The 26,387-nt window shown below is 30.9% G+C and overlaps 1 protein-coding gene across 1 annotated transcript in view; it reads left to right on the forward strand.

Moving 5' to 3' along the window:
- LOC145268340 (ubiquitin-conjugating enzyme E2-17 kDa-like) overlaps positions 1-26,166 on the forward strand; it is an 84,891-nt gene extending 58,725 nt beyond the window's left edge. The window contains exons 4-6 of the mRNA XM_080123848.1: positions 9,238-9,353; positions 13,717-13,805; positions 25,726-26,166. Coding sequence (XP_079979974.1) covers positions 9,238-9,353; positions 13,717-13,805; positions 25,726-25,878 — 358 coding nt within the window. The 3' untranslated portion in view covers positions 25,879-26,166. The remainder of the gene's footprint in view (positions 1-9,237; positions 9,354-13,716; positions 13,806-25,725) is intronic.
- The last annotated feature ends 221 nt before the right edge of the window (positions 26,167-26,387 follow it).

Raw genomic sequence — 26,387 nt, forward strand, 5'->3', positions numbered from 1 at the left:
CATTTGGATTATTCAGGCTATTGTTCTCATCTTTAGTGTTATTTTCACAATGTTTCGGTCGATATAACCTCTGACCTTTTTCAGGTGTATCTTGTCAAACTTGGGAATCTGCACAGAATTTCAAATTGCAACCTTTTATTTAATTCAGTGATAGCATGCTCTCATTCCGTTAGCTATGACTGGGTAGAAATCTTTAAGTAATTCGCAATTGTATTTGTAAGTGTCACTCGCACTGAACCTCCAACCTCCAGAAGAGTCTAACTTACAACTGAATTTTACCAAGTACTTTATCCAATATGCCACGGGTCCTTGTGATGAGAACAGTAGTCCGAATAATCAATTCTCATTTCCAAAATTCAGAAATATAACTCTATTCCAGTTTTTATATTTATGTATCTACCAACCCTTTCCCAATTTCTGCGCTGGTGATTTTTTAAATTTTTTTTTTTTTTGCTGAATCTGAATGTCTATAATCAACTGAAAAGCTGTCCTTTCTAAAGAATTAAATTCTTTCATCACTATTGACCAAAAGAATAGTTTATCCATTATATATGTGGGGTACTTATGCAAAATTTGAACCAGACGTAACTAACCGTCCACTTGGTTTTGCTCAAAAACTGACGTCGTGCTCGGGTTTGAGCGTAATCTGAACGTGAGACGCCGATCAATGTGCAGCAAAGGAGTAGACAATCTTTGGGGAAAATATTGGCGGGAAAGAAAAATCAATGGGACCCACCAGGAGCTTCTCGACAGTTATCTTTTCAGGTTTGTGGAGATGGAGATTTGGTAATGATCCTTTTGTCTTCATCTTAAACCATATATTAGAAATCTATCAGATTGGGTTGGCAAAGTTTCTTACATATCCACTGTCTCTTCTCACCCCACTTTAACATTGTCTGATGCTAGTGTAGAAAAGTTTACCTAATCTTAAGAAAGTCCAAGTTTTAAATGTGGAAAAATAATCTCCCTTCATGAGGTTCTTTTTCTCTATTCTTTCCCTCTTCACAACATCTTCTGCTCTTTTTACTGTTACAAGGGCTTAATTTATCTTAGATACAAAGGTCTTATCAATTCAGAAAAGTTTTCTTTTACAAAAGTCTCTATTAAGGGAGGGGGGGGGAAGAAATAGAAAGTTTTAGAAAAAATCCATAATGTTTGAAAGTTCTAAGATGTTGTATTACTGTTTCACATTCTTTATAAAAAGAAATTTTCATGTTAGCTAAACAGTTGTCTAATTTAATTTATCTAATTTAATTTGTTTAGTTTAATTTCAACTCTGGAGTGATTCATGGGTAATAAATAATCCAATCTAATAATTCTAATAAAGAACTCAGAAGCTACAGAAATCAAAAGGTCATACAAAAGAATCTCCTGCTACAAAAGAGTAACAACTTTTTGAAATTTTCTAACCAAACTTATATCTTTTATGTTTCAAGATTTCCTGTGTGAATTAGAAAATGGAAAACTTAGTACACTCATATCTCATAAGCATACTCTGACGTCCTTCTCTTACTCTCTCATAATACTTATGTCACTGAAAACACTAAATTAGGCAGCTGAAGTTAAAATCATTTTTTATTTTTATTTGGTAAATTAAATTATATTTAAAATTATCTCTCCATTGTTTTCTTTAAATTTCTTTTTGTTGTTACACATTTTTTAAATAATGAAGCATTACTAAGTCTTTTACTTCACATAAGACAAGTAACTTTTCTAACTCAAAGTTTTCTGCCTCTTTCAGTAACTTTTTTTCCCCCCTTTTTTTTTTAAGGAATGATAATCAAAAATATAAACTTTGTTCATATAAGTATAAACTAATTGTTACCTTCAAAGCAAAAACAGTCCAGATAGATCATTTGTCCTAAATTAGTCTGCTTTGAAATCCACCCCACTCTCCACACTGTAGCAAAAAGTTGAAAACCTACACATACAACAAGAAAAAAAAAATCCCTCAAATGGATTGACTCTTGAATTGTAATTAATAACTCTTCAAAATGCCAATCCTATTAATCGAGTAATCTGACACAAATGATGCCAACTTTTACTCTACCCCAGGAAGAAAATTCCTGCTTGTTTTGTATAAACAAGAATTTGCTTGTGCAAAAAAAATATGCACATTTGCGTAAGTGAAATCTTGTCATTGCACAAAAATAACAAATTTCTATCTCGTAAGCAAAACGCTCCGGGTTAAATCCCTAATGAACAACACACTATGCAGTCCTCACTTTTTTCTTTCTTTTTTTGTGAACCTGCATGGTGGCTGCTCTATTCTACTAAACCTTTTGATACCCTAACATCATTCAAATCTTAATGTGAATCCTAGAAATAATCAAAACACAGGCATCAAATTGTGGGGAGTTCACTTTAAATCAAGCAAAAACATAATTCTATGATAAAAAAAACAGCACAAAATAGATGAGGGGGAGTTTCATGGACTTCTTAAATTTCATGTTCCTATGTCTTATAGTCTAAAAGTTGTAGATAGGCTTATAAATGTCACAAACATGTCTCTTTTGATTGTGCTATTGTTATATGGTAATTTTTACTCTTATTGAGTACCATCATGGAATTTTTAACCCAACCTTTTATTTGAGCTATGGAAATACTGTTTGCATTCCAGGTTTTGTGACAATTTGTAACACTCTAACGTTAAAAGAAAGCAAGAACATGGTTGTTTATGTCAACACATATTTTTGCACTTGTGTGCTCTCATCAGTGAGAGATCAAGAGAAATCAACAAAACAAAGTCTTTTAACATACATTGTGCAGGTGCTGGTTTTCATTCTTTTGATTATCGCTTTTCCATGTGTAGGTCGTGTTTCCCTTGTGGTTGTTAACCTCTAACCTCCTCTATTTAGATAGACAAACAAAACTGCTTACTGTGCATGAAAAAAAATGAGGAGAGACCGATATCTAATTAACTAATTACTTGTTATTCTAACTTAGTCTTAAAGAATGGGAACTGAGAGACACAGACAGGCAGACATTGAGGTAACATTCACTTAGATTCTCTCTACATTGTTGGACACATCTTGCCTGTCTTGCTTCCTGACTCAAACTATCTAGAAACTCCCTATTCTATCCTCGAACATGCAATGACATCTCTCCTATCATCATATTGTTATCTTGCATTTCTTGCATGTTTTGTTTAAGAAGTTACTTTTGATATGCTATTTGCAACTGAGTATATTTTAGTTTGACACTATGTTATCCTGACATGTACTAATGTAACTCTTGTCAAAATTCATGCTAGTTAACTAAATTGAAGGACAGGGTCCTAATATATAAAACTTTTAGTTTATTCAAAACTTACCTTGATACCTTTGATCAGGAGGGAAATTAAAACCTCCAGATGATCTGTACTTTACACAGGGTCCTAGTTATCTTGACTACATATTTGCTTACTAAAACAATGTCACAAAAGCTTGAAGAATGGGATGTGGACAGTGTACCTCGTGAATTCAATAGTTCAGTTAAAAACAGTTGTCAAGTCAGAGGTGTTGAGAAGAGTCAGAGTTTTATGATGAATGCTAGAAGTTTGATTTTTCTCTAAAGAATCAAGTCTTAATATGGGAAGATTTTGAAATAAATAGTTAGTCATAGGTTTGGGATTCTGGGAGTCTTATACGTTCCAATTCTGAAACTCTGATTCAAAATTCTGAAGCAATTCGACTTCAGCTCTTAAAGAAAGTCCAGGGGCAAACTGATTTAATCATTGACAAGATAAGGAAACTGGTACCAAAATACATATAATTGTAAACAATTGCTACAAAAAAAAAAATACTTATGATTATTTATCCAGAGCAAATGCAATATATAAACTGCTCTTAAAATTGTTTTTCATGTTTGGTTTAAAGAATAAATGACAAATTCAAAGTGGTATACATAATGCGATAAACAGTTATGTATAGGTGATAAGAAAAATTTTTTTTTTTAATAATATTTAATGAAGAATCATTTTGACTTCAAGTCTATTTAGTACATTGCGTGTAATTTGATGAAAAACATGTTTGAAATGTGTAAATTTCCTACAAAAAGCATGACTTTCACAAAATGGAATCTTCTAGGCTCCCACCATTTTTTTTGTTGTTTTTTTGTTTTTTTTTGTATCGCCCAAGACAAAAAAGAATTAAAGTGTCTTTCTTTTCTATTACTGTATAGTACTAAATTGATTTTAACTCCCAAATGTTTTTGATTTCATCATTTTTAGTTACATATATATCAACTATTATATAAAGGAACTTTGTATGTGAGTTCGGTCTCTATGGACTCAGAAACAGTGTGGACGATTTTTAAAAAATTCACACAAATGTACTTGATGCATCTTGAACTGTTCTTACGTAGGTTTTGTATTGAAATGCGTCTGATAAGTATTGATAATTGAAAAAATCGGATTAAAGAAGGAAGTCCAATTTTAACCAACATTAACAACCTAACATCACAAGTGCATCTGAGAAGTTTTATCGCCACACAAGCAGAAAGGCCCAGCCTATAAAATCAACTGTAGATTGTTTTATAAGATAGGGGTGTGTTTGAAATGACTGTTTCTTTTTATTCTTCTCAATTGACCCATGCTACTTGACTTTTGTACGTGTAACTTTAATTCAAGTTATTCTGTAAAAATAATTTCATAAATTCCACAGTAGGTTCTTTGCTAAGAAGGAGGCATGTTTGAAATGATGTTTCTATTTAGAGCACAATTGGACCATGATACTTGACTTTTGCATTTTAAACTTCATGTGAATAAGTGGAAGCATTATTTATAGATACTTTTATAAAATCAATGGTAGATTCTCTACAGTGCAATTTAAATTACAATGTATTGTGGACTGTCACTGCGGAGAAGTATGTAAAGCTTCCTCCCGGTACACTGTAATGGTGTGGAGTGTCATAACTAGAGTAGATAATTGATTTGATTAAAAAAATGGATGATTTCACCAATTTCTGATGACAATAAAAGTGTGGGAAGGTGGAACATTTGCTGATCCTCATTTAATCCCAGACAGTATTGGTTCTCTCTGCTAGTATGCATATTGTTTAATCTTTTGAACTCGTTTACAGACTAAAAATAGACGAAGGATGAGATAACCAGCACATAGATACCTCTGACTAAAATGGCATGCCTGACACTTTAGAGATCCCTAGATGCCGGAAAGCTTTCTTCTCAAATAGCTTCTTCCCATGAACTGCTAGTTTTTGGAATTCCCTCCTGGGTTCCTGCATTCCTGGCTGTACTGACATGCAGAAGGTCAATTGTAATGTGAACAGACATCTCGATGCTCAACTCCCTACATAGTATCCATGCAAATTTGGTCCCAAATAGTAGCCCCTTATATCAAAGTGGCACTGCACCTTGTTTGGGATGAAAAAAAATAAATAAAAAGAGAAACCTCCCATTTTCTAATTTACCCCCCCCCCACCTCCTCAAATGATGGTTCTACATGTAAGCACAGATATAATATGAAAAACTGCTTTGAATGTTTGGCTAGGGAGAGGCTAAGATACCTGACAGAAACCTCCACCTCTATCTCTGTGTCTATCCAGTAGCTGCCAGTTTGCCTCTCTGAAGCTATGTAGAGAAATAGTGCAACTCAGTTCTCATTAGATCACTAAAGTTAAGCAATACCGAGCCTGGTCACTACCAGATGGGTGACCCATTTAAGAATACCAGGCGATGTATGTTGGAGGACATCATTATCTCCCTTAACAGGGATGTACAAACCACAAGGGGCCACTTATGAATTTGAAACTTCCTTCTTTTGAAAAAGTTGGTTCAACCTGTCTAGGATGAGCACCACTTCGTTATTGGACAGGGTGAGGTAATGAGTCAGAGTACAGCTTTTGCAAACAAACAAATCCAGTACAGAACTTCACTGTGTTGGATAATTGTTGAAGAAAATTGATTAAACTGCCTTCAAAACGTAGAGGAAATGTTAGATCAGATGTGAAATTTTTTTTTTTTTTTTTTTTTTTTTTTTTACAAAGGCATCACCACATTATCAAAGCCAAGAGGCCACTCAAGGATAAGAGTTAAAAAGTGTACAGTAGAAATTGGACAATATAGTAATCATTAGTAATGAAAATTTGGTAAATTTGATAATTGTCTTCACTGCTGCATCATTTTAATTTAGTCCCTATTTGCTGGCCTTCTCATGAGGGCAGAGTTAGACACAAGGTCAGTTTTTAATGTGGGGAAAATCCAGCTCTTTATAAAAGTGACACTTTAGATCAGATGAAAAAAATAAAAGTCGCTTTTGTCTAATAGGATTTCTCTTTCATTGACAGAAAAAAATGCTGTGTCAGTATCAGAACAGCTACTATGCTTCACTCCTAATCAAAAGGCAAAATATTTCAGTGCTTATCCAGAATTCCTCCTTATATTCTGAAGCAAAATTTTTTTTTTAAAGTCTGTATGATGTATACACTCATGACAAAACGAAAATATTATATTCCAAAAATCATGCAAATTGATCAAGCAAGACTTATTTTTAAATACAAACATCAAATTTTATGAGTACCCAAAGAGCAACTATCTTGTTGCTATTTTGGATATAATTTCAAGAAACAAAAGCGGATAAGTCAACTTGCAAAATTTATGTTGTAATGCCTACAAATTCCCATTAATTGCTTTAAAATGATTTTCTTTACAAAAATAAAACTACTTGATCGATTTACATAATTTTTGGAATACAATGTTTTCTTTTTGTCACGGGTGTGTACATCATACAGAATTTTCTTTATTTTTGTTCTTTAATATGGGGTGAATTCTGAACAAGAACTGAACTTTTTCTAATCGATTTAAAAACCAGAAACATTTTTTTATGTCTTCATTCAATTTATGCACTTAGCGATGAAAAATCAACTTGAGCAATGATGGATTGCTGAAAATATGTCTGACAAATTGATAGTGCTTTTATTGAGAGGTTTGAACACATCTAAAAATAAATTAAAACTTTAAATTTTCATCGAATCTGCAAAAAAAAAAAAAAAAAAAAATACAAAGAGTTTACTATTCTTATCTTTGAGGATTATTTTCATATTTTGCTCAAAAGTAACCTCCAACCTTGGTCAGGTATATCGTGTCAAACTGGCTTATAAATTTTCTTTTTTTTTTTTTTTTCATTCCCAAACAAAGCATATCATAAGGGGCTACAATTTGAGGTTATGTCTAACAGATGACTCTAGGGAGTTGAGCAGCGAGATATCTGTTCACATTACATCAAAACTTCAGCAGTTTAGTACAGTCAGGGAAGCAAGAAATAGACAATTCCAAAATCTAGCAGACTGAGAGAAGAAACTATCAAATTAGACTTTCCAGCATTTAGAAACCTCAATAATAAAGGGGTAAGAATTTTATGTTTGTTGGATTAGTCGATGGTATGTACGTCGAGAGGGCACAAGTGCTACGAGTTCATCAGAGTGCATTTCATTAAAGTACTTGTAAAACAGGAACGAAGATGCAACATTATGTCAATGGGACAGATACCGGAGTTCAAAAGATGCCCTTGAAGAATGTTCAAGATTACATCTGCCAAAATGTTGTGAAAAAAAAAAATGTTTTCTTGATTTGTTGTTTGAATTTTGTCATTTTTTTAATGATTGTCTAGTCAGTATAAAGTACTTTTAATAAACTTTGGTGTTAAGTTAATTGAATTCTTTAATTTGTTGTGAGTGTTAGAAACGCTTTGTTTTTGTTCCTGTGGTATCAGTGTTTTGATTCTATTAAAATTGGTGCTTTGAATTTTCACACAACTTTGAATCTATCATGTGATTATAAACACAGAAAACTGACTTCACCTAATTTTTTGCTGTATAGATGTGTTGGGTGCTTCAGATTAATATTTTTTGTGTTTATGAGATACATGGCAATTCAAAATTAAATAACAAGTAAAACTTATTAATATACTTATCATAAAAAATATTAGTGTATGCTAAAAATTACAGGAAATTATCAAGTAAAATTTTAATAAAAAATAAATTTACTATTTGTAGTCCATGATTCCAAATGACATTTGTATCAAGTTAACCTGTCATAGAATATTATCTCCCTTTTAATATGAACAGTCATGTGGTTTGGAGTATGTTAACTCCAAATAGTAAATTAATTTTATACTATCAGAGGAAATCTCATCCCAAGATCACAATATGCACAAAAGTCCAGATTTATCAAGTGCGTGTTCAGACTATTCTTTTCTATGGCTGTGAAACCTAGTGGATTAAAGCTGTGGATCTTAACACGTTAGTAGTGTTTGACCTACACTACCTCTACCGATTTCTGCAGGTCCACTAGCCCCATTTTTGTCTCTCTTTTAATCAAGCTCTTTTAAAAAGAAGACTTTGCTGGTTTAATTATGCTGAATGCTGCAACCCAGGAGCGTTCATTCAATAGCTCCAAAACTATTCCACGACTGAAGATAGCTGTGAGGCCAATTAAAGACATGGTTACACACTATCAAAACCAATGTTGAACTTATCTCTGATCAACAGGTCTATTATGTTCACTGTTGGTCTTAGGACTGGCTGCCCATAATTGTCTTGTTGGTGTGTGCCTAGTTTGCATTCATCTCGGACATAATGTATTCTATGGGAGGGGCTGGCTCAACCCATTTTGGGGGAATATGAACAACTATCAGGAAACTGGTCACAAAATTTTGACCATACTACCTTGGTTATACTGAGTTACCCTTCAACACCTGCACTTGGCAGAAGGAGTTTACTACTGTTAATACTATTATAAATTATATTTCATCCATATGTTTTATTTTAGGCAATGATGAATTGAATGAACATGTCAAAATTAGATGGTTATAATGGGAAGTTGACATGTTTGAGAAATTTTCATTATTTATATCTTTTTTTTTTTTTTTGTGCTTGTGTAGATTAGTGATGCTTTAAATCAATGCATTTCAGGTTAAAACATTATTACGTACTTAATTTAATGTGTTCTGTCGAAATTAATGTAAATTTCAAAAATTATGAAAAATAAGCCAGTAGAAAAATAATTTAAAGTAAAAATAAAATTTATTGAGTTCATAAGATGCGGAGGTGGTAACTACAAACATTCATTTGGAGTAAATAATTATAATCAACCATTTTATTTTTTTTTTAATATTAGTAACCACCGTACATGATTTTAGTCTGATTGGATAAATACATTTTGAGTTATCAATGTTTTCATCGCATAACATTTTTTTCTTTTATTATTCATTTTATTTTATTATTTTTTTTACTTCATAGGCCAAATGATACTCCGTTTGAAGATGGCACATTTAAATTAACCATAAAATTCACTGAAGAGTACCCGAACAAACCACCCACAGTTAGATTTGTATCGAAGATGTTCCATCCAAACAGTATGTATATTATCTCCCCTTTTTCCTTTATTTTTTTAAATATTTTGATTGCTGTCCTGCTAATGATTAATTTGAGCTTAATTTATTTGTATTTTATTCTTTTAAATGAAATTGGTTGTTTTAAACTGTTAATATAAATTTTGTGAATCTGAATTATTCAACTGTTGTTCATAGAAAAAAGATGAGTATCACTTTAATAAATTTTGTTTTTACTAGGAAGTCAGTCAACACTTTAGACCACTCGAGGATAAAGGTTAGACATCAGAAATGGTGAACATTGGGTACAATTTAATTATTTAAGAGGATGTCTCAACAGTTACAAAGTTGTACTAAAAAATGACCATGTTTTAGTCAGCTGGAAAGCAGCCTCACAGCATTGTGTTCTACAGATAAGCACTTCTAAGAAATAAAATTTGCTGGTGTGTGGAATTTTTGTTTAGTTTTAGACACAGGTAGTAAGTAAGGAAAATTGTTTGTAGTGGTTGTAGTTAGACAAGTGTTTGTTACTTGTTTTAAACTTGGAATTGTGATTTTATTTGGGGAGAGAACCCTTCTGTTGTAGCACATGTTAATTTTTTTTTTTTTTTTTTTAATGGTGAAATGCAACTTGGTGACAATCTCTTCATAGATTAATAAAGATTCTGAATTATACTGATAAGTGGACAACTCTCATGTGAGGTCTCGAAGTAACTGTTGTGCATGTTGGAAAAGATTATTAAAAAATTAGCAGTTCCTTTTTTATCTTTAAATTTTAATTATATTAAAACCAGGTTAAAATATCTGGAACCTACTGGCTTCAAATATGGTGTTTTTTGCTCTGAGATCAGCTAGTGTATAGATGCATACACACAGGCGTACTTACTCCTTTATATATATACTAGTAAAGATACCCGCGCTTTGCACAGGACTTTTGCTGCACACTCTCTCCCAAAATGTTTTGGGAGAGAGGGGGTCAACGTATGGGTGCTCATTTTAGGTTAAATTATTATAGAAAAGTGGTCCTCCACTTTATTGAAGCTAACATTTCTTCAAAAAGTCCCAGGGTCCAGGAGTTCATACCATACAAATGGTAAATTTGCGACGGGTTTGATTATCAGATTTGGTATCAGAAGAAAAAAATCGGTTTGTGTCAAAAAACAAATGTTTTTTATCATAAATATAATTATTTGTCCGATCATGAGAAGTGTGTGATATATCCAAATTGATGAAATTAAGTGAATGGAGGGGCGGTGTCATTTTTTGGCTTGTTTGGCTCTTTTTGGTGTTTTTTCCTAAATGCACGGGCGGCCATCTTGCTTGCCAAACATTAGTGATTACATTGGATTCTGAATGTCTTCAGATATGAATAACTACTCATTTGCGCAAGAAATAAATGTGATATTTGTTCTCAGCGTACCCAAAAACCTTTGTCGACAATTCATAGGTGAATGCAGAGGAGTTGGTAAACTAAAAGAATACCGATTTATGGTAATAATTATACCATAGCAATGTATGTGATATCATATATGGTAAAGAAAATTATATTTTATGTTAAATAAATTATAAAGAAAATCTGTTTCACAGGCAATTAAACACACTTGCTATGGTATAAATATTATAATAAATCCTGGGCAACGCCGATTAAATTTTATAAACAAAAAAAAAAAAGGAGCAGATAATGTATGGGATGATGGATTTTGCTCACATCGAAAATTGGCCCTGTGTCTGACTAACTCTGCCCTCGTGGGGATGCAAGTAAATGAGGACATTAGTTTTAATTATTTTTCTCTAATCCCATACTCCCCCCCCCCTTCTCCCAGGCATCGGCGTTGAAAATAAGGAAAATTGATGTATTCTGGAGCAGAAGTTTTTCAAAAAAATAACTTATGAATTATATCGGCATACTTGACCAAAGAAAACTACTAAATACAGTGAAAGAAACAGATAACCCAACAATAATAAATAAAAAAGGTTACTTAAAAATAAAGAATAAGCGAAAAAAAAAATACCTCCAAATTAAAAATAAAAATTCGGCTTAGAAGAATATTTCGAAATGAAAACAAATCTATTACAGAGAAAATTTAATAACGTGCTCCGTTTTAAACAATTTTTCAATTAAACTATCACAGTTATTTCCCCTTTGGTTTTCTGATTTGAAAGTTAAACGGGTTCAGATTTCAGATAATAATAAGTAAAAAATAAGTTAAATCAAATATAAATTGAAATGAAAATAAACTAAATAATTAAATATTTTTAAATAGTACAGTTGGAACGAAGCTATTATGTCAAATAAGTAATATCCTGGAGCTAATTATTTAAAACGATTTAATTTAATGTGATATGCTAATGACCGTAACTCAATCAATGTAGATGTGGTTTGAAGAATGCTATATATACAAATTATGCATAAAATATAATGTCTCCTTTGACAGAAGTATCCTATCATGGACGTTAATATTTCTTGACCAGGAGAGGTGTACACACATATCGCCTTTGTAATTCTTTGGACATGAGGAGTTGTACACACAGACCAACACGCACACGAACGCTACTACTTTATATTTAAAGATAGGAAATTCAAATTTATAGAAAGTAATACAATGTAGAGGTGTAATGGATAGACACGAACTAAAGCAAATTAATATATAATAGTGGAATAAGTTATGCAATTAATACAATGCTGAGAATAGTAGCCTAATCAATTCTTATCTCAAAAATTCAAACTATTTGTTTGGAGAAAAAAATGTTCCATATTGCTTGTCATTTTAATTATGTACTTTTTGGCTTTTTTTTTTTGTGTGTCGATCTATGTGTCATTTGATATTATTTAAATCTTTGTCCATAGCTATATATAAAAGATGCACTTTAAATTTTACGAATACATCAATTATTAATCTATATATGATAGTGTTTTGTTTTTGCTTTTTTTTTTTTTTTTTTTTTTTTTTTTTTAAGTGTCCAATTTATCTTGTACATCCTTTTTTATATAACATGACAAACTAATTTCTTAGAATCAAAACAGAGCTGAATCAAGACAATTCAATACACTATTGATTAAAGATGTCTACATAAAAAAAAAAAAATCCAGAGATTTTAGTGATCATTGCAAGGACATTCAATGTCCAATTTATTTCTCTGGTTCTCCTGTCTTATCCAAATATCTGTGCACATTATTCCCAAAATGTGATAAAGTTTTGGTCCATTGAAACTACAGATCTTGCAAAATTGCCAATGGTATCTCATCTCGACAAGACAATAAATAAAATTATAACTGAGATTTACATGATTATAATTTTCTTATTTACTTGCCTCCCCACGAGAGCAGACACAAGGTCGGTTTTTAATGTGGGGAAAATCCAGCGCCCAAAAATGGGGCAGTCTGGGTAGGAACAAAAATAAAAATTGTCTCAGTCTAAAATGGTTTCTCCTCGAGAGAAACAAAAAAAAAAACTTTGTTCCTATTTATATAGTTTATTTGCTTGAAAAAATTACAATTAAAGTTCAAACAATAAAAGCAAAAATTCGCAAGTAAAAAAACTTAGGCATGAAGCCCTATGAGAATTGGGGTGGGGAGTACAGGGTCTTTCTGAAAGGTCTAATAAAGCTTGAAGAATAGTCTTCAATACCACATGCTGTATTCACACCGTGGAGTTAAACCTTTTAATAAACCCCCCAGGCGTTTTTTGTAAAAATTATGTACTTGCATGCATATAATATACATTTGTTCCTAGTCAAAAGGCCAAGAATGTTATTATAAATAATCTATGTAGAAACTCATTGGTTTAGATTTTTGCAGCACCTTTAAGATATTCCATACATACATAGCGTTTTTTTTTTTTTTTTTTTTTTTTTTAAAGACAGTGAACTTTAAGGTGAATAATCTATTTTCTTTAATTACAGATTCGGCAACTATCAGTTATTTTATGTTCAGCTTGGTTTAGCAATTCATCATGAAGAGACTAACGTCTGAGCAGCGTTTGTAAAATTGCAAATGATATGATCAATTTAATGAGACAGTTGATGAACGAATAATTTCATGAAATGAACTTGTCAACTGGAAACCTAGTTTGTGTGATTTAACCCCATTAGATTATTTTCTTTCGGGTTATGTAAAGTCCAACATCTATGCTGATAAACCGAACATAATAGACCATGTGGAAGATAACATTGGATGCATTATTACCAAAATGCAGCCTGTATGAAGTTTGTGAAAATTGGGGCTCTAGATTACGCTATACGAATGGGGGCCATATGCCTGAAATTGTATTTAAATTATAAATGTCAAAAATTATGAAATAACCACATACTTGTATGATAAAAATATTTCTCTGAGATTATATTTTTTTTATTTAAATTTTCTATTTAATTATTTTTTTTTATCTAGTCTATGCTGATGGTAGTATATGTTTGGATATACTACAGAACCGGTGGAGTCCTACATATGATGTCTCATCTATTTTAACATCTATTCAGGTAACAAACTTAATACATTTCCAAAATTTAGATTTTAAAACCATTTATTAATTACAAAACATAACTATTTTTGATGTGATGAAGCATATGTGTATCTCTACTATTATGTAAAGGGAATTTTGTGTGTGTACTCTATGGACTCTTAAACGGCTGGGCTGGGTTTTCTTGTTTTTTTTATTTCACACAATGTACTTTGTGTGCCTGGCAGTGTTCTTAGATAGGTTTTATATCAAAATCTCTTTGATAAGTATTGATAATAAAAAAAGAATCTGATGAAAAGAGTTGGCGATTTTGACTAAAGTTAACGCCTTATATAGTCTTACATCATAAGTGCATTTAAGAAGTTTTATTACTGCACAAGCAGAAAAGCCCAAAATATAAAATCAACAGTAGGTTCTTTGATATGATAGGGGCGCATTCAAAATGAACGTTTCTGTTTAGAGCATAATTTAACCATGATACTAGACTTTTGCATTTTAAACTTTAATTCAAGTCATTGTATACAAAAATAATTTTATAAAAACAGTAGGTTCTGTACAGTGCAATGTAAACTACAATGTATTGTGGATTAAGTCACTGTGGGGAGGCATGTGCAGCTTCCTCCCAGTGCATCACTGTGTTCCCAACTAAAGCAGGCAATTAATCAATTTGATTGGAGAATGAGCGATTTAATTGATTTCGATAACAATAAAATATGGGAGGATTAAACAATCGTTGATCCTCATTCAATCCTGGGCAACATTGAGTTTTCCTACTAGTATATGTATATGAGATGATTCCAATATCTTTCCCCAATTTCAATACAATTATCAATTTTGTTGTATATTTCCGATTCAGATATAGTTACCGATTCCGATTTTAAAATCCCCTAAAAAAAAATTGAATTTTATGTTTTTAGGGAGAGAGGAATATAGCAAAGAGTCCTCATTTATTTCGAAGTCTTGACATAATTTTCTTTCTAATTTGATAAACTTCTTGATGTTTTCCATTTATGTATTGTATCCAAGATTTTAACTTCATGTTTTTCATTTGTGTCAACAATATAAAATTGATAGAGAAAGGTAGTTTGCTTGAAGCATTGCTGGTAAATAGTTATGGAAGAATGTAAAAAGGCTATAGCAATGCAGGGAACCGGCTGTTGTATTGGGGTGACATATGAACAAAAATGGACAAACGAAAGAAGGTCTTATTTGTTTTTGTTATTTTATTTTTGTATATCCATATATTTTTCAAGATATTCACAATACAAATCAGTAAATATGAACTTACTGTTTAATATAACAGAAATGGTGGAGGTCTTAATATTTCGAGAATATCATCTCTTTTTCAAAAGAAAAAGGAGTAAAGAATATAATATAACATTTAAACAAAATTTAAACAGTCTGCCTGCTTCCCACCAGACTACAACTTGGATGTCTTAAAGTCCAATGTTAACAAATTCCTAATGGACCGCCCCCTTAAGTAAACACTTTATCAAATCTCCACACTAACGTAATGTACTTGCAATAACCCTTGTCCCTGAGTGGCTTCCGGGCCTTGATAAGTGGTGATCACTGTGTAAAAAAAAAAAAAAAAAAAAAAAAAAATAGTAAAAGAATTGCTTTTGAAATCAAAAATTAGGTTAAATGTTCTTATTTAGGTACCCAAAAAAGCAATTTTTCTGATTCCTAATTCCAATTATTTATCCCAACACTTATATATAGGTTGACTGTTCTGATTCCACTGACTAGAATGTCACACTTCCTTATCCACAAAAACCATATAAAGCAAAATAACACCCAAAAATGTCAAAAAAATTAAGAAACAGGGCAATATTGGTAGAAGTAGAAAATAAAAACCAGGCTAAAATTTTATTACAACTACAAAAATTACATGAGACCTGCATCAAACATTAAACTACTCCAAAGGAATTATAAGAAATCAAGAAGTCTTGGTATGCACAGCAGAAATCGAAACAGAACTGAAAAGCTCAGGAATCACAAATGTTAAAAGAATCATAATCAGGAAAGCTGGAAAGGTAATATACACAAACACCTACATATTAACATTTAACTCTCCCTAAATACCAGAAACAATTAATATAGGTTATGGAAGAACCAAAGTAGAGCAGTACATTCCAAACCCACTACAATGTTATAAATGTCAAAAGTTTGGGCATAACAAAGACCGGTGCCAAAGAAATAAAAAATGTGGAAATTGCTGTCAAAAAGACCTGAATCACAAAGAAGACTGTCCTGATGAAATCAAATGTACAAACTAGAAAATCACCCCTCTTGCTCAAAAAATTGCAAAATGTACAAGTGAGAGAAAGCATTCCTGACAATCAAACACCCCCAAAAAAACACAAGGTTTCAAGAAGCCCTAAAGAAGTAAAAAAATTACACCAAAAACACATATGCAACAATAACCAAACAAACAAACAAAAACCACAATTACAATGATCTAAACCACCCTCCAGCAACCCTAAACATAACAAAAAGAACTAAAAAAAAAACATACTTGAAGAATTAAAATCCTTTTTATCTGAACTAAAAATAAACAGCTAAATAAAAATCAGAACTGAAACACCCAACACAAATAGAGACAAAACAATGGCAATCAAAAATTCTCCCAACAAAATTGGAGAATCAACTACTAAAGAAACTGTACATCTCCTACACATTAAAAATGTGACAGATCCAAATCACTAACAAGGATGAAAGCAGATGTTAAAAGTAAACACAAAATATCAGGAAAAATGAAAATACAAGGAAACAAAAAGCCTACTTTAAAAAACCATAACAAACCAAAAACAGAATTAGTATTAAATGAAAATAGATTTGAACTAATTGAAAGCCAAGAAAGACTGACAAGACAGACTAAATCTAAAAGCTCCAGACCAAAACCAAAACAAGATTTGTCACCATGGATACGGGGTCCAACAAGAGACAGACTCTCTACTTCCAAAGAGATAAAGATTAATATAAATTCAAGAATTTTTAATGATGAAAATGAATAAAGGAACAAACAACTTTAAAATATGCAGAGCTAAAGCATGCCAAACAGGAATCATGGAAGAATTGTGTCCAAAATAAATAACACCAAAAATAAAACCATATGGAATATCTGAAAAATATCAAAAAGAAAAAAAAAAAGGTTCTCATTTCAACCACCTGTATAATAACAAAATAACCTCAAAAAAGAATATGACCAAAATGCTTACAGATACTATTGCAAAGAATTCATCATCCAAAAATTACAATAAAAAATTTCAGACTATTAAACAGGAATAGGAAAAAAAAAAACTGAACTTTAAAAGTAATAATTACGACAAATGCAATAAACCTTTTATCATTCATAAACTAAAGGATTCATTAAAAAAAGCCAATAACATAGCTGAGGGACCAGATGAGATAACATGAATTCCTAAAACAACTACCAGATGAACCATTTAAGTATTTACTTTGTATTCTTAATGACATATGGAGCAATGGCAATCTTCCAGTAATATGGAAACAAGCCACAATCATTCCTATACCAAAATCAGGAAAGGATGCATCTGACCCCTCCAATTATCACTAACAAGTTGTGTATGCAAGGCAATGGAGAGAATGGTAAACATTAGACTAATTTGGTTTCTTAAAGCTAATAAAATAATAACCAACTTTCAATGCGGCTTCCAAAAACATTGGAGCACTACAAATCACTTAATATGATTGGAAACTTTTATCAGAAATGCATCTATAAAAAAAAAAAAACAACATATCGCTGCTATTTTCTTTGATCTTGAAAAAGCTTATGATACCACATGGAGTTATGATATCATGAAATATCTCATAGGAGCTGGATTGAAAGGAAGACTACCCATCTTCATCAACAATTGACTCTTTAATGTCTGTGTAGGAACATGCCTCGGACATCAAGGAACAGGAAACGGGAATTCCACAAGAAGTATTTTATCTGTAACATTCTTTAACGCCAAAATTAACAATATCATTGGATGCATGAACCAAGGCACGGATTGTTTACTATATGTCGCTTTTCTGATTGTGTACGGCTCAAGGCATATCCACATAATTGAGCGTCAACTTCAACAACGCATCAACAAAATTAAAAAATGGACAACTGGGATTCAAAATTTCCACTGACAAAACAAAATGCACTTTTGTCAGTTTAGAAAATTGCACCCAGATCTCCTTTTAGAACTGGTAATACCCAGATCCCTGTTGTAGATGAACGTAAATTCTTAGGACTAATATTAGACAAGACTTACATCCCTCACATCAAACACTTAAAAAATAAATGTAACAAAACTCTCCAGCCAATGCGAGTCATTGTCCACACAGATTGGGAAGCTTGACCTACTTATTGAAAATTGTTTGAGTAGTTTTGAAAAAGAAATCTCTATTTATTCATAGTGAGCAATCAGGATGTTTTTTTCTTTAGAAGTACTTTGTTTGTGTTTTCCTTTTTTAAATATGAAAAAATACTTGTTATACATTAGAAATAATGTATTTTAGTAGCAAATTAACTGGATATTTTCAACAAGTGTCTTGCTAAAAATATTATTTATTTCTTAGATTTGTAGATCTTTGTTGAATGGCTTCCAGGCCGATTATTAGTTAGTGCTGGAGAAATCCTTCACAACTGAGATAATTTTTATTTTTGTTCCTTTTCCCCCACATTAAAAAACGACTCTGGTGTCTAACTCTACCCTCGTGGAGAGGCAAAGTAAATAGAAATAATATAATAAAACAGGCATGATTGACGTCATTCTAATATTAAACTTGATTACCTCCCTTGTTGAAAAAGTTGTTGCTTGTGCAGATTATGGAAAGTTTTAAACCAACACATTTCAGGTGAAAACATTTTATACTCGTATATCATGTCGAAATTAGTATAAATTCCTCAAATCACGAAAAATGATCCAGTAGATGTGCTAGATGTATTTTAAAAACGAAAACAATTATTCACAATTACGTTCTGACATTTTGTGTTTATAAATGCAAACGCTTAATTTAAGTCAAGGGAGATAACTCGGTTTGTCATACTCTATTGGTCACATGATAAAACTCAATTTGATAAATTCTATTTTTACTTGTAATTATTATTCTACTGAATAATTTTTCATGATTTATACTAATTTCGACATAATACATAAGTACATATTGTTTTCCCAAGTAACAATCTCAGTTTATTAAGATAATAAAGTTTGCTGACATATGAAAAAAACGACTAAGGAGGGATTGGACCTTGTAAATAACTCCCATTCGTCTGTTCATTTGGTTGCACTTTTTTCGATAACCACGCTTTGGATTTTTTGAAATTTTGCATAAACATTTGTCATGGTGAAAGTAAATTTTGCCATAATGGATTTTCGAGGATAACTCTGGTCTTATGGCCATTATAGGTGTAAAATTGCCCTAAAATCGTTTGTCCATTAGTTTGTGCGCACTTTTCTCAGTAACCACTTTTTGAATTTTTTAAAATTTTGAACACATTAGTCATGGTGAAAGTAAATTTTTGCCAGAACTTCCTGGATAACTCCGGTTGTCCCCTTGAAAGCATTATAGGGATAAAATTGCCCCCATATCATTAATTTGTTTGCACTTTTTTCAATAACTACACCTTGGATTTTAAAACATTTTGCACAAACATGGTGAAAGTAAATTTTTCACTCGCTTGTTTTTTTTAAATTTTTTTATGTATATGATAGAGATTTTATATACAGGGTAACACACAAAACAAGAATGCCAAGAAACTTCATAAAATTCACTTTTTTCTCAAATTCAGCCATACTTTGGTAATTTGGTATTAAAAAAATACATCTTAAGTAAAAACATTACTTATTGACATGTTATGTCAAAATTAGTAAAAAAAGTAAAAAAATTGTTAAAATATCTGCTAGAACTATTTTTCTACAAAAAAGTATTACTATTAATAGTATATTCTCGAACCACCATTTTCTAATTTGAATAAGTGAAAGGTCACTCAAAACAAGGGAGATAAGTCAGTTTATCACATGGAATTGGCCATGACAGAATAAACAGATTCAATAAAAAATTTTGGTATTTTTTTACGACTTGCCCCAGTGTAGTATAAACACCCCCAACCTCTCTATGGTAAGAACGGCTTTTGAGGTTGGGGGATAGAAAGCTGTTCTTAAAATGGGGAGGTTAGGGTTTTTATAAAAAACTCTGGGGCACATCGTAAAAATTTTCTTGTAATTATCTTTTAAAAAAATATTTTTTACTAGTTTCGACATGACAATTAATTACATAATATTTTTACTTGAAATGCATTTTTTTGTATCCAATTATAATGCACAACTACCCAAATAAACTTCAGTCTATCTTCAGTATATCTACCAAGTTTCAGTCATAGCTTTAACATTTAGTTAATTAAAAAAAAATTAAAACTTGTAGATTTTATCAAAAATAAACCAAAGAACACATTTTTAATTGTAACCACTCACATGAGACATGGATGAGAAATTTGAATTCTTACTAAACGGTATTCAATAATGTCTCACATAGTAGTTGCCAACCATCATGCCATATTACATTGATGTACCACCGGTTACTGTTGTATTACGAAAAAGTTATAGGTGCCAAATGGCTTTCATATTTTTATAACCGCAGTTGTTTGTATTAATAAATACTAACTCGTACATTATTAATTACATAATTGATATTGATTTTTAAATATTAAAGACAAGAAATAAATTTTCTAATACATCCTTTCTTTAAAGTGTTAGATATGTTGAATTTTCGATAAGAATAAAAATTCAATATTAATTTTTTTTTGTATGTCGTGGAAATTTAAAGAACTCGATAGTGTGCCACCATGTAAAAAGGTTGGGAAAGGGCAATAACTCTGCAAACTGATCGAGTTATATCCCTTGGCCCTTATTTATAAATTTAAAGCTTTATAATAACGTTTTTGTTTAAAAATTGTTTGATTTAGAAAATTTCCAAGTTATTCTCTTTTTATTTTTATTTTTTTTACATGCTAAAAGTTGGATCACTCGACAAAATCTTTCAATATTAGAAAGAAATCAACTTGAAATTTTTTTTTTTTTAACTTCCTTATCCACAAAATAATCAAATATAAAAGTTTTAGGCTTTTATTTTTTATAAAATCTATAAATTTTAATAATTAAAAAAAAAAAAGTTTTTTTATTAATTAAATGTTAATGTTATGACTGAAACTATAGGCTTTAATGGGCCACTTTTACAACAGGTTCGGTAAAGTGTAAATGTTACTTGATTTTTTTTTTTTTTTTACAAATTGGGTTTCAAGTCATGTTTTCTTGTTAGAAGTAAAACGTTTTTATGAATGTACTGAAAAAAAAAAAATTAGCTTAAATCTGTATGATGTCCTGAACTATAAGTTTCAGTGGGTAAAATGAAACTTTTATGCTAGAATAAAACTTTTATTATGAACAAAGTTGCACTTCTGTGTTATTTCCACCCAATTTTTTATGACACATTATTTTTTCACCAATGTTTAGGACTTGGTATATATCCAAGAATTATTAATTCCATCTATATAATCTTTCTTTTAATAAACTATGGCATTAGATTTCTAAAGATTTTTTTTGTCACTTTTTTTAAGCTTTTATCTTCAAGTTATATACTGCTCAAGTTCACCTTGTATTCAGAATCATACAAAACGCAATGCCAGACTAAATTTGAATGACCATATCTCAAGAAGTAATTGAGATACTGTTGTGATCCTATAAGAGTCCAGAAGAAAAACACTTGTTATTTGGTGGAAGCAAAACATATTTTACAGAAAAGTAAATGCAACAAATAAAGAATATAGGTATATGTCAGTCCGAGTGCTAAGTACACTAAACTTATGCATACCTTGTGTGCTAATGCTGAGAGACCTATTCTCTTGGTCTTTATATTAAGTGAAAAGTTTCTGGTTATTTGTAGGGCGGACACACCACAGATACCAAGTTAAATTTGGTATTTGTTTTATATCTTGTAGCACTGTACATTAGGGTAGGTTGATTTGGAGCTTTTTTCAGAAAATCAACATGGCACTTGTGATAGTTGGGATTTGATGTAAAAAGAACACATACCAAAAATTAGATTCCTATCTTGAAAGGAAAATTGAGTATTTAATTTTAAAAATCGTGACGGAAAATGCTGAGAAATCCTTCATTTTCATAGCATTTTACATGAAACTAACTTAAAAATTCTACTATTTTTATAAAAAATTTAATAAAAATTGTTATATTTATATGAAATACAGTGAAAGAAAAATAAATACATGAATTATAATTTTAATTATGAATCACAACTAGCAAAATATCTCAACTTTTACTGCATTGATTAAACAAAAATTGTAAAAAAAAGACTAATTAGCGACTAAGTCTTTTAAATTTCACACTTGAAAAAGATATGAGAAGATGTATTACACAATATAACAACTGGATACAAATTAGAGAACCCTGTATTTTAATTTTTTGATTAAACGTAATAAAAACTGTTATAATAGAACTAAATTGTTCTGTGTAATTTCCTTTTCAGGAAAATGAAGGTCTAATTTGGTGTCACAATGATTTTGTAATAATGTGTATGTCTTGCTTCCTGCCCATATACAATAGGGCAAATTGATTTGCACTGGTATTATCAAAATTGCTTTAACAGTATCGACACTGTTATATTCTGTTAAAACTGCAGCAACATCTTCAGCTAAGAGAACACCAGTTGCCCCCAGATTCGGTGTCACTCTATGGGTAAGATAATTGCTCTCCATTCCTGTTTCCCTGGTGAAAGTTAAGTGGTGTTCTGCTCCTTTGTTTTTCACTATCTTTTTCCCACCATTTCCATCAACAACTTTTTTGTATTGTAAAGTGTCCTTATCAATTCTACAATCAATTCCAACACAAAGTAGATTTTCATTCTGATGGACATGCTGCAAATTACTGGATAGTTTTATTCTAGCTTTTTCTCTATCAATTTTGGATTTATCTAAAATGATGTCCTTCAAATTTAATTTTGGGTGAAGAAGGCTCATTATGTTTAAGGTCCAGCAGAAAGACATTAGCTAGACATGCACCAACATTGGAAAATGCATCACCTCTGATGAGTTCCATAGAATATCTTGGGGTTTTTAAAAGGCTGTAAGGTCCCTTTAGCTGTCTTCCTGGATCAAAACTGTCATCTGTTGTTCCTTCACTAGAAGATGACTGTATCGAAATATTTGTGGAAGCTTGTTCCTGTCTTTCGTTCTGCCGCTCCAGTTTACCCACTTTAGCAGACTTTTTAAAAAGATTTTTATAGTAGCTTTATCGATAGGTCCCAGTTGATAACTATCTTTTGGCCCTGTTTTTACTCTCTGGTCTTTTAAGTATGCTCAGTCCTCTAGTCGAACCTGAAAATTGCAAAATTTGCAAGTTTAATAATAGATTCAGAATAAATAAATACAAATATTTTATTTTTCACAAAAAGGGAACATAATTGCAGGTGAAACTACAGAATTAATCTTACCTTCTTGTTAGGAAGACAAATGCAGACTATGTGCCATGTTTGACAATTTTCTGTTTTGAACAGTCATCACATCTCAAGACAGGAAGTTTACTGCTACAAAAAGATATATCAAACAGTCTGTCTAGCTGGTCCTTCATTTTTTTTCACTTTGGTTGCTGCAAGAGATTTCCTGTCAATCTGTTTGTCCCTCTTATAGCAAAATTTATTGACCTTCTATCCTATATAATGTTCCCTTTACAAAGGCAATTGTGGATTGATTGCTTACCAAATACTAATTATTTCCTTGGCAATTAAAAATATCACTATTTTTTAAAGTGGGGATAACTGTTTCCAAGGAAATAACTATACTGGATAACTTGTCGCAAAGTTGAGGTGCTGTTTCATCCAAACGACAAGGTGGACAGCAAATCTTTGTGAACCATGAGTTAAAACCAAGCGTCGTGCTTTTACTGACATTTTAAATATGAAAAGTAAAATAATAAATGGATGATAACTAAAGGAAACTGTTTTAGGCTATATTCCAGCTTCATGTGTAAAAAAAAAAAAAGTGCTAGTTATGATAAGAAGTAATGAATAACTTTGTAGAGTTGGATTAGATGTATTGAAGCGACAGGACTAGACCAAACCAGATCATAGTAGTGTTTAGTTTAGACATTTTTTTAACAGACTTAGCTCCTCCTTCTATAACATGAATTTATCCATAACGCGATTCATTTTTGCTGTAGCTGTGCCATTTTAACCGAGTGTTTAGAGTTTGAAAAACTGGTACTTGTGCATATATATTACCATACTATTTTTAATGGTATTTTCAAGTTATTTGTTTATTAAATTCTTAGGTGAAAGTACAAAATGGTTACAACACACCAACCTTCTAAATAATAAAGTTATTTCAGCACAAAAACATTGATGCACGAGTACCGAAAAACCTTATCTACTCGTATTAACCTTTGTAGGTTATCTAATTTTAAAACTATAATTTTAGAAAAATACTGCTTAAAAACAATAACACCCTAAAAATAAAAGAAATAAAAAAATTTGCCACTAATTTTCTGCCAAGTAACTTTTTATTTAGTAGAAAAACTTGAAGTTTTACCTGGTTATGTTTCGTAAAAAAACGTGTAGAATAAAATTGGGCACTTATGCATTTTTAGTACTGTGCTATTTTTAAAGTTTTTTTTTTTTTTTTTGGTTAAATTTAAGTTTCACGCTATCTTTATATATATATATATATATATATAATGTATATATATATATATATTGTTAGGTGGAAGCACAGAATAGTTATAAAACACTGTCCCCTCTCCATGTTAAGATTGGCTTTCAAAATATTAACGTTATTTTAGCATGGTCCCAAAAATACACAAGTACCTAAAATTGTATGGGCCATTTTTTTTTTTTTTTTTTTTTTTAATATAAAACTGGAATATTACCATATTTTAATAATTCCTTCAAATGGAATTCGATGTGAAATCAAAAAACATATTACAGAAGTAAAAATTTACCAACAATGGGAAAAATTTCTTCAGCGGATAAAACAAATATGTTTAAATTCACTGCAGACACTTGAAATATATATTTTAAACAAGTTTTTTTGGTTTCTCCTTTCGAAATAATTTGGTCTTTAGCCTAAAATTGTAAATTATTTAAATTAAAACATAAACAAACGTTAATTTTCAATAGCAATAACGAGCGTGTGAAATACAACGGTGAAATCTAAGATGTCCCCACCCAAAAAAAGTTCCTAAAATGAAAAAGCAAACTTATTTTGAAAACACAATTTTATCTTTACAATAAATATTTATTTTATTAATTAATTTTCCTCACTGAATTTATTTAAAATATAATTTAAAACTTCTAAATAATGATTCCATTTTCTTAACGATACGGATTGTTTTGATGACAGGATGTACTTGACAATTCACCGAAAAACTTTTAATGGCTGCAATTTTTCAACTTTTAAAGTTGTTTCCTGAAGCGAAGAAAATGATTTTGAAAAAAAAAATTTTGTGTGGGTATTTTTTATGTCAAACCCCAACTATCGTTACCAATACATTACCAGGTTTCCAAAATCGACCTGCTCTACTGTACATGGATATCATCAAAGTTTTTTTTTTAATTAAAAAAAAATGTCTAAATTTTTATAATCATTCATTTTTCAGATTTAATCAACAGGTGTATTATTTGAAAAAATATAACGGTTTTTACTATGCCACTCTTGTTACTATGCCAATTTTACTCGATTTCAACGGTTGGCGTAGTAAAGAGATTTGACTGTATAAAAATGTTTCCAAGACAAGAAAAATTAACCTATGTATGATCATAATTCTTCTTTTTTTTTCTTCTAAATATTATTATTATTGGCTCACAAGGAGGCTTTTTTGGATATCTATGAAAAGTTTACTAATACTTATGTTTTTGTTTTTTTTTCTTTACAGTCTCTCCTTCATGATCCCAATCCAGATAGTCCTGCAAACAATGAAGCTGCCCAACTGTATAAAGAGAACAGAAGAGAATATGAAAAGAAAGTCGCGGCCATTGTTCAGGAAAGTCTCAAAGATGAAGAGGAGGAGGAGGAAGAACAGTCATAGCAGCAAAAATACATAAATAAATGTATATATCTTTCATTTAATATATATATATTTACATATTTATAGAGGTGTGTGTGCATGTGTGCTTATATAGGTATGTTCATATAAGCATACATACATACCTAAAAACACATGTGAGGAAGAGAAAGAAATATACGTATGTAAATATGTATATACATATGTACATATGCATGTGTGTATGTAGATATATATATATATATCTCTGCATATGCATCTGAAAAGTGAGATGGTCCCTGCCCTTGCATAAAATAAAGTTAAAGCAGCATACATATTTTTTGTTCTTATTAAAGAATTTTTTTTTTTTTTTATCACATGAAAATTTGTTTTACTGTGTGACATTCACTCAATTCTTAAAGTCTCCTTTTTTTTGTTATATAAACTTCATTCTTAAATCTTCTCCTTTTATTTATTTTTTTGTTTTTTTTCTTTTCATATTCTGAATCTATTTCTCTTATTTTTCTTTTAAATATCAGTTTCTTATAATTTCG

This window comes from Euprymna scolopes, chromosome 43 (assembly GCF_053919585.1).
Source record: "Euprymna scolopes isolate OS-2025 chromosome 43, ASM5391958v1, whole genome shotgun sequence".
Classification (NCBI taxonomy): domain Eukaryota; kingdom Metazoa; phylum Mollusca; class Cephalopoda; order Sepiida; family Sepiolidae; genus Euprymna; species Euprymna scolopes.